The 18243-nt window shown below is 46.4% G+C and overlaps 1 protein-coding gene across 1 annotated transcript in view; it reads left to right on the forward strand.

Annotated features, from left to right (window-relative positions):
• Positions 1-1049: 1049 nt before the first annotated feature.
• Positions 1050-18243, forward strand: part of LOC134489817 (uncharacterized) — a 29155-nt gene continuing 11961 nt past the window's right edge. Inside the window, exons 1-4 of the mRNA XM_063292684.1 lie at positions 1050-1766; positions 2941-3888; positions 4199-4316; positions 6415-7385. Of these exons, the coding sequence (XP_063148754.1) occupies positions 3163-3888; positions 4199-4316; positions 6415-7385 (1815 nt within the window). The 5' untranslated portion in view covers positions 1050-1766; positions 2941-3162. The remainder of the gene's footprint in view (positions 1767-2940; positions 3889-4198; positions 4317-6414; positions 7386-18243) is intronic.

Below are 18243 nucleotides of genomic sequence, written 5' to 3' on the forward strand. Positions count from 1 at the left end.
GCGGCGGCGGTGCGCTCCGCTGCGCGCCCCAAGAGTTAAAGCGATAGAGGCGCGGCTGGCCGGGAGGCGGCCCTGAACGGTTTGGGAACGGGAGGCTGGCAGAGCCGAGGCCCCTTCCTGCTCCTCCGCCCGCCTTCCCTGTCGCCGAGCCGAGCCAGGCGCCGGCGCTCGGGGCGTCGCCAGGTCGGGAAGCCTTCGACAGCAGGCAGCCGGCCGAGGACCGGCCAGGTGGGGCGCCGGGGGGGGGGCGCCCCGGGGGCTGGGCGGGGGCGCCCGCGATCGCTCGGTGGGTCGGCCGGCGGCGCGCGCAAGGGGGGCGCGCGGACCCGCTCCGCCGTCCTTTGCTGGCCAAAGGCGCGAGGAGGCGCCGGGAGGCGAGCTGGCATCTGACAGCCGCCCCTCTCCGGGTCCAGCGCAAGCCTCCGCCCGTCCCCGGAGCTCTGGGCAGCCCGGCCCGGCCCTCGCCCATCCGCGGCCATTGTTCCCCTGCCGCCACAAAAGCGCCTCGCCGAGCCTGATGCTGCGGGGCGCCGGGGCCAGCTTTCCGCCTCCAGGCGCTTCCCCTCCAGCATCAGCCCCCGCGCCAACGCCGGCTGCCCCCGGCCGCCCCGGCCCTCGCTTACCGCCTTAAGCCCTTCTCTCTTTGGATACGCGCCGAGCGCTGCGCCCTGAGCCAGCCGAGGGCAGAAGGCGCTGCGCCGCCGCCGCCCAACCAGAGTAGAAAGGGACCAAGCTGAGCAAGCATGTAGGGCGAGCGGGGCTCCCTTGCTAGGGGGGCTGCGTGAACCCAGCAAAGGCTGAAAGGATGGGCAGTGGAGGGATGCCAGGATGCCAGGCTTTTTCAACAGTGCATCCTTGAGGTGAGGGGTGGGGGGGAGAATGTGAACTTGGTACGTTTGCCCTTTTGGAGAGGGGCATGCTCCTTCTCTGTATTTTCGCCCCTGGAGACTTCGCGATTTTAGCGCAGGGGTCGCCTGACCTCTGCCAACTAAGTCTTTGCAGTTTTATTTTCTTCCCCATTAGAATGAAAGCCGCCCAGGGCCTCTGCATAAAGCTGTTTTCTTAATGGCCCTGAAAGCAGGTCTGCCGGTTCCCAGCATGGAAGCCTGCAATCTAATAAATATGGAACAATTTATTTCTTTTATTAGCAGGGTTTATGGCAGCTTATGGATTTAATATGGGCGTGTGCATGTTGATCTGCCTATGTATAAACAGATAATTAAACACCGGTATGTGAATATTAGTGTATCGAACGTTTAAGAGGTGCATAAGTTTTTAGGCAAAAAAGCTTAGGAAGAATAACATGCCAGGAAAGTTTAACAAGTTGGCACCCTAATCCATTTCAGCTTCGCCAGACTGGTTCTTGCAAGAAAGTAGGAGAGAATCCGGAGGAAAAAATATTTAGGAGAGGTGAAGTTTCACTTGGCTATTGAAAAGAAATGTCTGTTCTTTCTTCTAGAGACTTGTGTTTTCCAAAGATGCAATTTGAAATGTGTTGGGGACTTAGTACTTCCAAGCAGACCTTCAAAGGATTGTGCCAAATGTTATATTGATCACTGGCATTTGGGGGTTCTAGTAAAGAAATAGAACTGAAGTTGGTTGGCATGACACAAGAGGAAAATTGATGGGAAAGGAGAAGGAAGGAAGCAAATTCAAATACTAGTTCTTGGTTACCATGTTCTTACAGAGTTTCCTTTGTTATTATTTTTGGCAGGGAGAAGGTAAACAAGAGGGCTATGCAGATCTTTGGATTCAGTTCCCAAAAGGTGCTTTGGAGTATATGGGAATATTCTGTGGGGGAGGTGGGGGGTTGTCTGTGTGTGTGTGTTTTGCATTGTTCTTTGTCTTTAAATGTTTTAACAATCGTAAACTGCCCAGTGTCTCTAGGAGTCAGGTGGCATATGAATTTAATAAATCTCCAGATTATAATCACTGTAAAATATTTAAAACTCTGGCAAAATGCCTTGTGGGTGGGGCTGTGTCATGCTTGTGGGCGGAGTCAGGATGTTTTGGAAGGCCGTTGTCTGAAAGTACTCTCCCCTTACTTTCTGCATTCTTAAGATTTGAATCAGTTTTGGGTTTGGTTTGGTTTTTTCCAGCAAATGAGAAGGAAGGGGAGTTTTGATCAGTATGGTCAAAGTTCAGGGGTGTTCAGTCTATGTCATTTCCATGGCCCTTTTCCTTCCCCACTCTTTTTATATTATGAAATCTGAGCAAATACCATTTATTATTGTTCATTAATGCTGCTGTATGTGTTTATATTTTCCTCTTGTAAATTTCATTCCTGGAGAACTTCTATCTATCCTGTTGCTAACAGTCCACATCTATTTGATTGCACATAGTCAAATTAGTTGTGCAGTTTACTCTCTCCTGCACTAATCTGCCTTTGCGGCATTCACTCTTCTTTACTCTTTAAACATCTCCCTGGATGATTTACAATAACACCCCCAAGAAAATATATATACAATATGAGCTAAAACATACACCATTGAATCAAATATAAAATCAAGACACCATACCAAGTGGGCAGTGGCAAGGCAGTCATCAAAGTCTAAAACAATACAATTAAAATGCAATTAAAAATAAAAATGTCTTTACCTGGGGCTGAAATTATGCTAACATGGATGCCAGTCAAACCTTTTTTGTGGGGGTGTTCCATAAATGGGGTCCCACCACAGAAAAGCCTCTCTCCTTTATATTATTTATTTTCTAGGGATGCTGCTGAGGCTTATGGGGGCTTGAGGAATTCTGGGAAATAAACTTTGCCTCTCGCCAGCATCCCATGCCTTAATATTTGCTAATTAAAAGGCTCTAACAAATATTTAAAGCCAGGGGTGCTATGATGTCTGTTGCATGCCAACACTGGCCCCCCTGAGTAAGCTTTGCAGTCCATGTTTATACAGAAACTGACTTTTTAATCTTTGTGTGTTTCCTTTACAGTTCTTTGTGCTTTCCGGGAGAAAATTTAGCCCCCCAGGTCTGGGGCAAAGGGCTCATCTCTCCAGAAAGAATTCCTGAGGGGTTTTTAAAAAAGCCGAGACATCTTTTCATCCCTTGAATTTCACAGTCATGTGACAGTGGTCTCCAAAGTCACCTTTGGGTGTTTCTTCTCCATCTGCCACCCTGGATAGAACCGAGTCTGCTCAGGAGTTGAACCCAACGATGAAAATGGAGGCCCCTGAGTCTCCGGCAGACCTGAAGCCAGCATTAGACCTGGATGGGCCAAGAGAAAGCCCCAGCGTAGCCCCCATGGGGTCTGACCGGCAGGAGCTGAGGTGGAGAGGACTCCAGCACATTAAACAGGAGCCGGAAGAGGGTTGTCTGTCATCCCTGCACTGGGAGGCCCAGTGGCAGGAGTTCCTGGGGGGCATGCAGTCCCCTTGCTCAGGATGGGGGTCCAGACTTCTGCCAGGGACTGCTCCATGGGGGGACACCAAGGCACCCTTGGCCCACCTGGAGTTGACAGCAGCCAGCAGCCAGCGGTGCTCAGAAGGGGCGTTTTTCCAACCTCTGCCGCCAGGTTTTGTTGGAACGATGCAGCTGGCTGACCAAGAAAGGCAGAAAGTGAAGGAGGAGATAGAGAACCAGGACGCCCCTACCCTGGAGCCCCCCTGCCAACGCTTCAGGCGGTTCCTCTACCAGGAAGCTGAGGGGCCCCGGGCGGTTTGCAACCATCTCTGGGAGCTTTGCCACCAGTGGCTGAAGCCGGAGAGACACAGCAAGGAGCAGATCCTGGAGCTGGTGATCCTGGAGCAGTTCCTGGCCGTCCTGCCCCCAGAGATCCAGAGCTGGGTCCGGGAGTGCCACCCTCACACGTGTGCTCAGGCTGTGGCCCTGGCTGAGGACTTCCTGGTGAGGCATCCAGAGGAAGGGAGGCAGGAACAGAAGGTGAGAGCCAGAAGTCCTGTTTGGGAGCTCAGGGGGGCCACCAGTCTTCCAAATCCAGAAGCTGGATCTATGAGCAGCCCTTTAATTTCCCCAGATGCCCCAGAGGGATGTCCTTTTGGGTGCATTGAGGCATTCTGGGTAATCACAAGAGCAATCCTGGCCATCTTTAAGAGGTACCACTATCAACTGGAAAGCCCAGGGGGGAACCATCAATGTCCAGAAGAGACCCACCTGCCTTCCCTAATATTCTAATAGCTCTCCATCTTGACTACTTCCAAATGTTCGCTTATTTTTTTTTGCTTATTTTTAGGGCCCAGGGATGTTTCACGTGGTGACAGTGAATTTTCCAGATTCCGAACAAGCGTCATCCGAAAGGCCGCTTAGCAGGCCGGTCAAACAGGAGGTCAACGAAGATGGCCTTTCTCAGGGTAAGCAATCCTTATTACAACTTGGACATTGCCGTCGGTCAGGAGAATTGTGTGCATTTGTTCGGAGAGATGAGCATGCTTTAGTCGGTGCCCATGATGCTGAATTTGCCCATTCGGCTCCATGGTAGAAGCCTGATTCTCTTGTAAGGACAACTGATAGATAACCTTTTTTAGGGATTAGATCGATTACAAGCAATCCTGCTTTGGGTAGGTGGTGTCTAACTATGCAGAGAGCCAGGGAGGTGGCCTTGAAGCAAATATTCAGGAACAGGTAAACGGAAAAGGCAAAAGGATTCAAGTCATAGGAAGCAAGATAACGTTCGGAAGCAACTCAGGCAGACTCCTTCCTGATTCATCGGGATATAAGAGGGAGGGGGGGAAAAGCACAACAGCCTTGCAAGAATCTGCTATTACAGGTAGTCCTCGACTTACGATAATTCATTTAGCAACCGTTTGAAGTTATGACAGCGCTGAAAAAAGTGACTAGCGACCAGTCCTTGCACTTACAACCATTGCAGCATCCCCACGGTCACGTGATCAAAATTCAGGCGCTTGGCAACCAGCACGTATTTGCAATGGCCGCAGCATCCTGGGGGTCACATGATCACCATTTGTGACCTTCACAGCCGGCTTCCGACAAGCAAAATCAGTGGGGAACCGCACACTTCACTTAATAGCCACATGATTTGCTAAACGACCACGGTAAATAAGGTCATAAAATTGGTGCAGTCACATGATGCCTCGCTTAGTGACTACACCATTTAACAACTGTAATGGTTGCCTATTCTAAAACACCATCAGACTCATAAGTAGGAATTCAAAGATATCTGATTTATTTAAGAACAGCATGCAGGATCACAGAGAAAGCTGAGAATGATGAAAGCTCAGCAAATTCAAACTAAAAACCCTCGGTGAAAACGGGATCCCTCCCCCCTTGGAATCTTCTCCAGTCCACAATCCCAGGTGCTCCGAACGGTTCCTCATGGTCTGCGGGAAAAGTCCTTGAGCAGTGAAGATAACCCAAACACATTCCATTGTACTGATTTCACATACAGAGCTTGGTACAAGGTCTCACAGCAGCTCCCTCCCAAACAGAAACGTGCATCAGCGCCATGGCATGTGAAACGTCACGATGTATAAACTACATTGAATCAGTGAACATGAGAACAACGAATTTTCTGGTCCCTATTGTGGTCATAAGTTGAGGACTACCTGTATAGCCTATCTCAATAAAGTGTAATTCTAATCTTCCTATGGAGTTGATTATTCTGGTCTGCTCTACCTTGTGGAGCTGACAAGCTAGACTTGCCCAATAGTTACTGATAATTTATTTTAAAAATTAATTTTGTAGTGGAAAAGATTTTTCTGTAACTTTTATTTATTTATTTATTTATTTATTATTTGTTTATTTGTTTATTTGTTTATTTGTTTATTTGTTTATTTATTTATTTTTCACATTTCTATTACCGCCCATCTCCCCCGCAAAAGGGGGACTCTGGGTGGTTTACAATAAAATTTTCCTTAAAACCTCAACATCATAAAATCACCGAATCAACACCTACAATACTAAAATAATAAATAAATATAAATATGGAATCCAAGTGGGAAATTTCCATTCGGTAGGGAATGGATATACGGAGGTAATTGGTATAAGGTCAGAGTGATGACCAGGAAAGAAAACCCAAGGCAGGGAAGCATCTGACAGGAAAATATAAACTTGTATTTAGCAGCAGATGAGAAGCCAATATATTAATTTCCAAAACATTAAAAGAGGGTGTGGAATGAGCAAAGGGACATTCAAGGGGATTGCCTTTAGCAGGAAAGATACTGGCCAAAGGGGCAGAAACGGAACATCAGACTGAAGAAAAAGTTACTGTTGTAGGTTGAACTAAGGCTGAGAAAGAGGACGTACTTTTGCGAAGAGCCACAAATACAACCCGCTGAAACGTCTGATTTTGGAAAATATTAATAGAAGCAAACTGCAGATGAGTCTCCAAGAAATTCCAGTATTTCCTTGCACATCGTTGAACAACCAGGTCTTTTGTTAGCACTCATCTTTTGAGAATGAATTTTGTTACGGGTTTTCTCTTTATTCCAGCAGAGGACGGGCAGGCGGGTGAAAACGAAAAAGCCAACAAGTGGAAGAACACCGTGGGAATGGAGCCACACGGGTCACTGTCCCTGGCAAGGCAGGAAGGTGCAGGCGGACTCAAAGAGGCAGGAGAGGCCCGCGGGAGTCCTCAGCGCCTGCAGGAGAACGGCCCCCGAGGAGCGGATGCAAATGCGTCTGGAGGGAAGCCGTCTCTGTGCTCAAACTGCGGGGGAAGTTTCAATCCTGTCTCCGGCCTCCTCGGGCCGGAAGGGTTTCCCCTGGGAGCGAATCCGTACAAGTGTTCCGTGTGCGACAAAAGCTTCTGTCAGGTGGCCAAACTCATCGCTCACGAGAGGCTCCACACCGGAGACTGGCCCTACAAATGCTCCTTCTGCGGCAAGAGCTTCAACCGCAGCTCAGACGTCTCCCGGCACGAGCGGATCCACACGGGGGAGAAGCCGTTCAAGTGCACCACGTGCGAGAAGTGCTTCAGCCAGCGGTCCAAGCTGATCGTTCACGAGAGGTTCCACACGGGGGACAAGCCCCACACGTGCTCCTACTGCGGGAGGAGCTTCCACCAACGGTCGGACCTCGTGAAGCACGAGCGGATCCACACGGGGGAGAAGCCGTACAAGTGCTCGGATTGCGGGGGGAGCTTCCACCGGAGCTCGGACCTCGTGAAGCACAAGTGGATCCACACGGGGGAGCGGCCGTACAAGTGCTCCACGTGTGAGAAGAGCTTCCGGCAGCGCTCAGCCCTCCTGTACCACGAGAGGACCCACACGGGGGAGAAGCCGTACACCTGCACTGCCTGCGGGAAGGGCTTCAGCTGCAAAGCCCACCTGGTGCTCCATAAAAGAACCCACACTGGGGAGAAACCCTACAAATGCAACTTCTGTGGGAAAAGTTTCACCACCAGTTCGTACTTTGTGAAGCACCAGAGGATGCATTTAGGGCAGGAAACGCTGCCAGTGCTGTGAAAGGAGGAGAGGCCAGGCTGTAGCCTTTCAAGGCTTTTCCCTTTACATAGATCTAAATACACACCTGCATGTAGAAAACTAGTCGGTCAGAAATCGTTCCTGACGGCTTAGTTTTCTGTCTGCAGGGATTTTTTAAAACATTAACTGCAGCAGCCTTTCAGTCCTGCAGCTGCATTGGGAATAGGCTCAATCAGCAGCTCTTGCAAACATTGAATTTTACCGTTCGGTTTCCTCATCATGCTGAATTGCAATTGTGCACTGGAGAAAATTATGCAGAAAGAAGGGCCTGTAATGGCTTGCCTCATTGAAGAAGCCCATTTTTAAAACGTATGGGTGAGGAGGGCAGTTAGAGAGAAATGCTTTTCCATTTCCCCTGAAAGTAAAAGAATTCAAGTGGTTCCTCAAGTGGTGGAATACCTGATCTGCCCAGATGCAGGCCTCTGCTTCTCCAGTTTAAAGGATTGGGTAGCAAGCATTAGGAGAGGCCCTTGCAGTGAGTTCTCAGTATTGAGCTTGTGGGCCTGCCGTTCTCCCTGTTCCTCCTATATTTAATTAATCTATATTAATTAAAACTAATAATAAATGGAAAACTGACTTACTCAAAGCAAGGCACCAGCCTGTAGGATATTTATTCCCAAGGGCTCTTTAGCCTTTCTTTGAAAATAAAAATGGTAGATGGCTGTGTGGTTGGAAATGTGTCCAGATAGCCAGAAAAGAACAAGTTAAGTGGGGGTGGTAAGACTACATTACGGGAAGGGGGTTGTTAATCGAAGGATGCTGTGTGGACTGGGGTTGGCCTCCGTTCTGAAATTCTGAATATACCTCCCCCTCCATCCAGTAAGGTGGTTAGAAGATCATAAACCATGAATCTGGCCTGGTATAATAAAGCATCTTCCTGTGTTCCTAATAAGAATAATTGTAACTTACTTGTCAAGAGGCTCCAGTTCTGAAATCTCTCTAAAAAAGAACCCCAAAAAAGAATTTACCCAAACCATTTCCCTTTTATACTCCATCCTGTCCCACTGTGCATACAAACAAATATGGGAAAAGGGAAATTAGGATTTTTACATTGGGCCTTATGGGTAATGTAAACTGGTGAAAATACGTACTTTCTCAAACTACGGATAATTCATTTACAGTATAGAACCGTTGGACCCGTGTTTCTAAACCGTGGCCACTTTAAGATGGGTGGACTTCAACTCCCAGAATTCCCCAGCCAGCATGCGCTGGCTGGGGAATTCTGGGAGTTGAAGTCCACCCATCTTAAAGTGGCCACGGTTTAGAAACACTGTGCTAGACAATACAATGAAAGCAACTGGCTAAAACAGCTGAAAAGTAAACCTAGATGAGTTGATGGAGGACAGATCTGCCAAACGTTTGCCATCTTGGGATTGTAAGGAATCGCCATCTGAAGAGGTGGTTGACCTGTGAATACATGTTTCTGAAGGGCAAAATTGCTGTAATGGGTTTGTCTTTATAGTAAGGATGTGCATGTTCCCTCTGCCAGTGGGCTCCTCTAGCTAGGTTGGGAAATGAATGGGATCACAGCACTCTAGCATGGACCAGATTGGGGGCTTTCTAAGGGGTGAAATGGACACCTTAAGCCTCTGCCCCTTCAGAGTCCCCCAAATGCAACTCTCCCCAATGGGTTGGCCCCTCCCATTCTGGGAAGGCTCCTAAGCTGCAAAAATGAAGCTTCTCATAGCCTGCTTTATACAGGTAGTCCTTGCTTAATGACCACAATTGAGACCGGAATTTTGGTTGCTAAGTGAAGCAGTCATTAAGCAAATCCAACCCAAATTTATGACCTTTTCAGCAGTGGTCATTAAGCGAATCACTGTGGCTGTTAAGAGAACCACGTGGTTGTTAAGCAAATCACGTGGTTCCCCATTGATTTCACTTGCCAGAAGCTGGCCAGGAAGGTTGAAAATGGCGATCATGTGACCTATGCTGGGATGCTGAGACAGTCATAAATGTGAACTGGTTGCCAAGCACCCAAATCATGATCATGTGACCTAAGGGACACTGCGGCAGTCGTAAGTGTGAGCACTGGTTGTAAGTTGTTTTTTCCAGCGCCGTCATAAGTCTGAACCACCACTAAACAAATGGTCATTAAGTGAGGACTACCTGTATACGAATGCTAGATTTCTCTAAAACAGAACCCTGGTAGATGTTAATTCAGGTAAGGGTTTGTAAGGGAAGAAGGTCTGACGGAGCAAAGATTCCCCAGATTCTCCTGAGCTTGGTGGCCTCTGTTATTTTTAAAGGGAATGTTCAACCTAGGGATGCATAAAAGATAATGATGTGTACTTCTTCCATTTCCAATTAAAAATAAATAGTGTATAGAGACAAGGAGTTTTTTGAGCCCTTATGGAGGGAAGAGCTCATGAGCCACCATGGCAGAGAGAGAGGGCAGTGTTGATTGGTCACATCTGAAAAGATGCCAGGCTGATCCAGGGGGTGCTCTTGAGTGCCTGGGCCCAGGCACCCAGAAACCAGCATTAGGTGGAGTATTTGAACTGGTTTTGGTCTCTTGAACTGAGGCAGAAGCGTATCTGTGTGACTCTGTTTATGAGGTGAAGCTGATTCTTGATCAACTGGCACCTTTCTTGCCCCAAATTGGATACATGAGTTTTTGGAGATAGGCCACAGAATGGAGGAGGTTGGCTGTAAATTATATGGCAGCTTTGTAAATTATATAGCTCGGTGGCCGAGAACCTGCTTTGCATCGAAAAGGTCTCGGGTTCAGCCCCAGTAAACCAGTCAGTCAGCCAGCCGATGGCCAGAAAGGCCTCCTGCTCCTGGTGTGGGAAGGGACAGCTAGTTGGAGTAGAAAAGGCCTAGATGTGAAAGATTGACAATTTGCAATGGGAAGCATCTTTTTTTTTTCCAACTGTGCTTCTGGGGCTCCATGAATTTATTCTCTCACTTTAAGATGCCATGCTGTAGGCAGAAGTGATAAAAATGCCAGGATATACAGACGTGGCTCTAATTTCTTTTTAACAAGAATCCTAAACCAAATCCATAGAGTGGGACGTGGTAATGGATTCCTGAGGCGGTACAGGAGGCCTCACCCCTTCAGGTTGCAAGCAGACAGATGCCATCTTTGAGGGAATTCAAAGGTCCTTGCAGGTAGAAAGCTAGCATGTTGGAAAAATGCTGCTGGCAAGCATGCTCCTTGCTCTGCTTTAAGGGAAACCTTTATGCAAAGTGGCATGCAAACATGATATTGTCTATTTGCATCTCTCTGGGTGTATGACAAATTCTGAACTACTTACAGCAGTGTTTCTCAATCTCAGCCACTTTAGGATGTATGGACTTCAACTCCCAGAATTCCCCAGCCAGGCTGAAGTCCACACATCTTAAAAGTGGCTGAGATTGAGAAACACTGACATACAGAAATAGACCACAATTGTCTCTCCATCTCTAGGTTTTCATTTCTTCCACCCAGCTGGGGTTGGACTAGATCAGTGTTTCTCAATCTCAGCCACTTTAAGACATGTGGACTTCAATTCCCAGAATTCCCCAGCCAGGCTGTCTAGGGAATTCTGGGAGTTGAAGTCCACACGTCTTAAAGTGGCTGAGATTGAGAAACACTGACATACAGAAATGGACCCCAGTTGTGTCTGCACCTCTAGGTTTACTCCTGCAGAGTCCAAAAGCACATTGATCCCTTCCCAGAAGGCCCGTGTTTCTATTTTAGCTTTTTGGGAGGCACAGCCAAATCACCCAGTGAGGGAGGCTGGTGGGAATTTAGGGCTATGGGCTTTACAACAGGTCAGGGAGAAGACCTGGAGGTTATATCAGGTCGCAGTTGTCTTTACTTCTGCATATAACTGCACACAGGACTGTTTAAAAAATGGTTTATATCCCAAATGCCTTTCCTTTGCTGACATGTCTTAACAGAGATCCGAGGAGGTGGGAGTGATATTGTCGAAAGAAATCTGTACGTGTCTGTGTTTTGCAGAAAGAAAAAGAAAAAGCACGAATACATTTTAATATTTATCCTTGTGGTTGGGACGCTACCTTTTTAATGCCTGTAATATAATTTGCATATTTCTCAACGCCTTGATGAAAACTAGATGTGTGTCTTTTGTCAACAAGGTAATTCAGGTGGATCATGTTTCTTCATGTGCAGCTATGCAACTGTGGAAGCTCGGCAGCAGCACTCTACCCTAAGCCTGACCTTGCCAAAGATTTCTTGACAGTGCGTCTGCAAAAGTTACTAGTCCTCAAAAAGGAGGAAGAAGAAGTCATTGCATGGATTGATGTATCGATAGGTTGGGAGGGAGAAAGGACAGGAATCTACCTGGGCAAATCGTAATTTCAAAACTGATCTTCTCCAACTCCCCAAAGTCGTTGACATATGCTGGGACACGACTGGAATATGGTCCAGGCCCCCAAGACAAACTGATGGGCAATGCATGGCTACCTCTCTAGATTTTCTGTATCTTATCCCTGGTCCTTTTCTACCTGTTCTGCTTTTTTTAAACAAACCTTGCTGTGCCGAATCAAGAAATCTCTCCAGGCCGCTATAAGAAACACTACAGCTAAGGTTAAGGATCTAAACTGCAACAGAAATGGATGCTTGACTGGGCCTTGCCCTTGTTTTACTCCTGTGCCTAGGATCTCCGCAGGGTCTGGGCAAAAAAGTCAAGATGGCCACAACAATGCGATTGAAGCGAAGCAGGTGGGGCTTCAGTCACACTGGTGCAGCCACCTTCTTGTGGACACCCCTGTTCTTGTCTGAATTGTGTAGCTGCCTTGTCTGCCCTGCCATGTCCCGGTTGTATCAGAAAACCTATAAAATTCTGTTTCTGGAGGAAATTGGCTGGAGAAAGGGCAGCCATCACTTTCCTGCGCCTTAACTAATGATCCACCGGCAGGTCCAATCCAGACAGCAGCAGTAAGAAAAGCACAGGGGATTTTTTTTTCTTCACCTTTGCTGTGTTCCCCACTGTTTCTATAAAGACATTAAAAGTTTGGTCTCTGTGTGGCTCAAGTGTGAGTGTTTAAGTAAGCCATTAGACACACAAGTGAGAACATGGCCCCTTCAAGATGACACCACAGCCTGGAAGGTTGTACCCTTAAAAAGCAGCGTTCTTTATCTTGGAGGGGTCTATGAAATGCATGCACAACCTGAAGTGTTCTGATTTTCTCAGCCTGCCTAAATAATTGAGGGCAGAGCTGGCTTGCAATGTTAGTGTTGATGGTTATTGTCTTGTACGCCACTTGTATATGCCTGTTATGCTGTATTCTTGAAATAAATATTCTTTTGGTTTGGAAATTCAGCCACAAATCTCATTCTTGGGGTTAACATCTCAGCAGACCTCCCCCATTTACCAATAACCAGTTATGTTAAAATACTTAAAGCATAGTTACGCTGGGGCCAGAAGAAGCTGGGAAGACTGTGCTGAGGTAGTGAGTAAAACATTAAAAAAAGGGGAAGAGAAGCTGAAAGAATAGTGCTTAAAGAAACCCCAGTTAAGCTGGTTCACATAATGTGCAAAATCAAAAGTGGCTGGGCTCATACACCACTTTAAACCCTGACTTTTAAATCACACTGTTTGGGGCGTCACTCAATATGGTAAGCAAGAAATAAGCAAAGCACATTTTGCCTTATAAGCCATGCTACTTATTGGTTAAAGCAGTGTTTCTCAACCTTGGCAACTTTAAGATGTGTGGACTTCAACTCCCAGAATTCCTCAGCCAGCATGGCTGGCTGGGGAATTCTGGGAGATGAAGTCCACACATCTTAAAAGTTGCCAAGGTTGAGAAACACTGAGTTGAAGAATTGGGCTGGGGCAAATCCATGAGCCTTTAATGTCCTAGTGTAAGGACAGCTCATTTTTCCAGATAATTTAATGCAGCCATGGGAGAATTGAAGCAGGTTAGGGTTGCTTTGGGACCTTCAATCCCTCCTCTGGGTGTGCTGATTGAAAGGTGATCAATTCATTGAGAGGATAAAAATGGGGAATAGAGAGAACAAAGAAACAAGGACTCCATGTTACACTCATTGGAGAAAAGCTGTAACTATCATAAATAAATATATCCCCCCCGAATAATCTGATGTGAGATGCCGTTCTTGCAGTGTGAAAAACACCGGTACAGTTAAATATATTTTGTAATTCACCCAGAGAGTATTTGAGCTTTGCAGAGAGAGGGGGAGGGAGGTAAATCCCTCCATTTCTATTCCACTACAGTCCACTTGTTCTGTCTAAAGATGTCCCAAACATTCTAACTGTGTCTTCATAGGGATGTTGGTTCAGTCCAGCTACTTTATGTTTTTTGTTAACATTCTTTGCACTTTTCGCCAGCAACTTTTAGAGTTGCCTTGACCAGGCCAATGCACAATATCACAGGCCAATTACTACCTTTTGCTAGAAAGAAGGACTGAGAAATCTGTACACTATTTATTTATTTATTATTCAAATTTCTATTACCGTTCATCTCCCCCCAAAGACGGAGACTCTGGGCGGTTTACAAGAAAATGATCCTTTAGAAACCTCAGCACATAAAATTACAAAATCAACGTCTACAATACTAAAATAATAAATATAAATATGAAATCCAAGTGGGAGCTATACCCTCTTGGAGACCCGTGCCAGTGTTTCTTGTCCTTTTGTGGTGGTGAAATAAACTACACCTACTGAATTTCTTCCTATAAAGCAGGGATTTAAGGGCGAAAAATATAGAAGACCTGTCTCATGGACAAACGCTCTGATGGAGAAAATTGCATCTCTTTCACTCCTCCCGGTTTAAGACACAGAAACCACAATGGTGGTGGTGGGGGGGACCTCTAGGATTATCTTAAAAAAATGATAAAAGATGTTCGGGATTTGTGTGACTTGTCTTTCACAGGTTAAAGTGATGGAAGACTACCCCTTTTGAACTTCTGCCTGTAATGCTGCGGCTAACAAACAGGAACCAAGAGGAGAGAGGGCAGATCTCTGATTACCAGAGAAAAGCGGGAAGCTGCAGCAGGTATTTAAAAACGCTTGGAGTTTGGTCTCCTGAGCATGGTGGGTCTTTCAGGGGTTAAAGCGATGGAGGGCGTGTTCCCAGAGCGGCCGTGAGTTACCTGCAAGGGGGACAGTAAATACTGTCGAGTCCCTTCCTGCTCCCCCCTTCCTCTCCCTCCCCCTCCCCGACAGAGCCGGCCTTTTGATTTCCCCCATCCAGGTTGGTGCCCAGCAGCGGGCACCGGATGGGGGCGCAACGGCCGGTGAGACCAGCTGGTTCTCCTTGTTTTTAAGGGGAGGGATGCCCATTCTTCGCTTTGCCAGGCCTCAGGGAAGGAGGAGCTGCTTTGGGGTGGTTTTGTCAATGAAGCGCTCAAGGTGTATTATCTGATGGATCCCACGTGTGCCTATATACAGACGGTATATGTGAATACATGTATGTTTCTGTGTATTGTGGGTGTATGTATGTGTGCACATACTTGTTGTGTGTATATGTGGATGTGTCTCTGTGTGATTTAAATGGGTATACATTCGTGTACTATATATGTGCATACTGTATTTATGTATATAAATATATTGTGATTATATAATATATATATAAAGCACCTTCAGCAAAGGATCATTACCTTGTCGTGGTGCTGGAGCTTGAGCACCTCAGTGATGCCATGAGCTAAACCGTGAAGGGCCACCCAAGACGGGAAGGTCATGACAGAGAGGTCAGACTAAATGAAATCCCTGGGGAAGGTAATGGCAACCCACCCCAGTATTCTTGCCATGAAAACTAAATGGATCAGTACAACCAGAGATATGTCGGTATACCATCGGAAGATGAGACCCCCAGGTCGGAAGATGGTCAAAATGCTACTGGGGAGGAACAGAGGATGAGCTCAACTAGCCCCAGACGTGATGACGCAGCTAGCTCAAAGCCGAAAGGACGGCTAGCGGCCGACGGTGCTGGTGGTGAATGGCGAATCCGATGTTCTAAGCATCAACACACCGTTGGAACCTGGAATGTAAGATCTATGAGCCAGGGCAAATTGGATGTGGTTATTGGTGAGATGTCAAGATTAAAGCTAGATATTTTGGGCATCAGCGAACTGAAATGGACTGGAATGGGCCACTTCACATCAAATGACCACCAGATCTACTACTGTGGATAAGAGGACCACAGAAGAAATGGAGTAGCCTTCATAATTAATAGTCAAGTGGCTAAAGCAGTGCTTGGATACAATCCAAAAAATGACAGAATGATCTCAATTCGAATTCAGGGCAAGCCATCTAACATCACAGTGATCCAAATATATGCCCCAACCACAGATGCTGAAGAAGCTGAAGTAGAGCAGTTCTATGAGGATCTGCAGCACCTACTGGACAACACGCCTAAAAGAGATGTTATTTTCATCACAAGAGACTGGAATGCTAAGGTGGGCAGTCAAATGACACCTGGAATTACAGGTAAGCATGGCCTGGGAGAACAAAACGAAGCAGGACATAGGCTGATAGAATTTTGCCAAGACAACTCAATGTGTATAATAAACACTCTCTTCCAGCAACCTAAGAGACGGCTTTATACATGGACTTCCCCAAATGGACAACACCGAAACCAGATTGACTACATCCTTTGCAGCCAAAGGTGGTGGACATCTATACAGTCGGTAAAAACAAGACCTGGAGCTGACTGTAGTTCAGATCACGAACTTCTTCTTGCACAATTTAGGATCAGACTAAAGAGATTAGGGAAGACCCACAGATCAGCTAGATACGAGCTCACTAATATTCCTAAGGAATATGCAGTGGAGGTGAAGAATCGATTTAAGGGACTGGACTTAGTAGATAGGGTCCCAGAAGAACTCTGGACAGAAGTTTGCAACATTGTTCAGGAGGCGGCAACAAAATATATCCCAAAGAAAGAAAAAACCAAGAAGGCAAAATGGCTGTCTGCTGAGACACTAGAAGTAGCCCAAGAAAGAAGGAAAGCAAAAGGCAAGAGTGATAGGGGGAGATATGCCCAATTAAATGCAAAATTCCAGAGGTTAGCCAGAAGAGATAAGGAATTATTTTTAAACAAGCAATGCGCAGAAGTGGAAGAAGACAATAGAATAGGAAGGACAAGAGACCTCTTCCAGAAAATTAGAAACATCGGAGGTAAATTCCAGGCAAAAATGGGTATGATCAAAAACAAAGATGGCAAGGACCTAACAGAAGAAGAAGAGATCAAGAAAAGGTGGCAAGAATATATAGAAGACCTGTACAGGAAGGATAACAATATCGGGGATAGCTTTGACGGTGTGGTCAGTGAGCTAGAGCCAGACATCCTGAAGAGTGAGGTTGAATGGGCCTTAAGAAGCATTGCTAATAACAAGGCAGCAGGAGATGACGGTATCCCAGCTGAACTGTTCAAAATCTTGCAAGATGATGCTGTCAAGGTAATGCATGCTATATGCCAGCAAATTTGGAAAACACAGGAATGGCCATCAGATTGGAAAAAATCAACTTATATCCGCATACCAAAAAAGGGAAACACTAAAGAATGTTCAAACTATTGAACAGTGGCACTCATTTCACATGCCAGTAAAGTAATGCTCAAGATCCTGCAAGGTAGACTTCAGCAATTCATGGAGCGAGAATTGCCAGATGTACAAGCTGGGTTTAGAAAAGGCAGAGGAACTAGGGACCAAATTGCCAATATCCGATGGATAATGGAAAAGGCCAGGGAGTTTCAGAAAAGCATCTATTTCTGTTTTATTGACTATTCTAAAGCCTTTGACTGTGTGGACCATAACAAATTGTGGCAAGTTCTTAGCGGTATGGGGATACCAAGTCATCTTGTCTGCCTCCTGAAGAATCTGTATAACGACCAAGTAGCAACAGTAAGAACAGACCACGGAACAACGGACTGGTTTAAGATTGGGAAAGGAGTACGGCAGGGCTGTATACTCTCACCCTACCTATTCAACTTGTACGCAGAACACATCATGCGACATGCTGGGCTTGAGGAATCCAAGGCTGGAGTTAAAATCTCTGGAAGAAACATTAACAATCTCAGATATGCAGATGATACCACTTTGATGGCTGAAAGCAAAGAGGAACTGAGGAGCCTTATGATGAAGGTGAAAGAAGAAAGTGCAAAAGCTGGCTTGCAGCTAAACCTCAGGAAAACCAAGATTATGGCAACCAGCTTGATTGATAACTGGCAAATAGAGGGAGAAAATGTAGAAGCAGTGAAAGACTTTGTATTTCTAGGTGCGAAGATTACTGCAGATGCTGACTGCAGTCAGGAAATCAGAAGACACTTAATCCTTGGGAGAAGAGCAATGACAAATCTCGATAAAATAGTTAAGAGCAGAGACATCACACTGACAACAAAGGTCCGCATAGTTAAAGCAACGGTGTTCCCCGTAGTAACATATGGCTGCGAGAGCTGGACCATAAGGAAGGCTGAGAGAAGGAAGATCGATGCTTTTGAACTGTGGTGTTGGAGGAAAATTCTGAGAGTGCCTTGGACTGCAAGAAGATCAAACCAGTCCATCCTCCAGGAAATTAAGCCAGACTGCTCACTGGAGGGAATGATATTAAAGGCAAAACTGAAATACTTTGGCCACATAATGAGAAGACAGGACAGCCTGGAGAAGATGCTGATGCTAGGGAGAGTGGGAGGCAAAAGGAAGAGGGGCCGACCAAGGGCAAGATGGATGGATGATATTCTAGAGGTGACAGACTCATCCCTGGGGGAGCTGGGGGTGTCGACGACCGACAGGAAGCTCTGGCGTGGGCTGTCACGAAGAGTTGGAAGCGACTGAACGAATAAACAAGAACATATAAAGCATATATGTGTTTGTGTATACATATATGCATGCACACATATGCGTATGTAATATATATTTATGTGAATA

The sequence above is a fragment of the Candoia aspera genome, chromosome 2 (assembly GCF_035149785.1).
Source record: "Candoia aspera isolate rCanAsp1 chromosome 2, rCanAsp1.hap2, whole genome shotgun sequence".
Lineage (NCBI taxonomy): Eukaryota > Metazoa > Chordata > Lepidosauria > Squamata > Boidae > Candoia > Candoia aspera.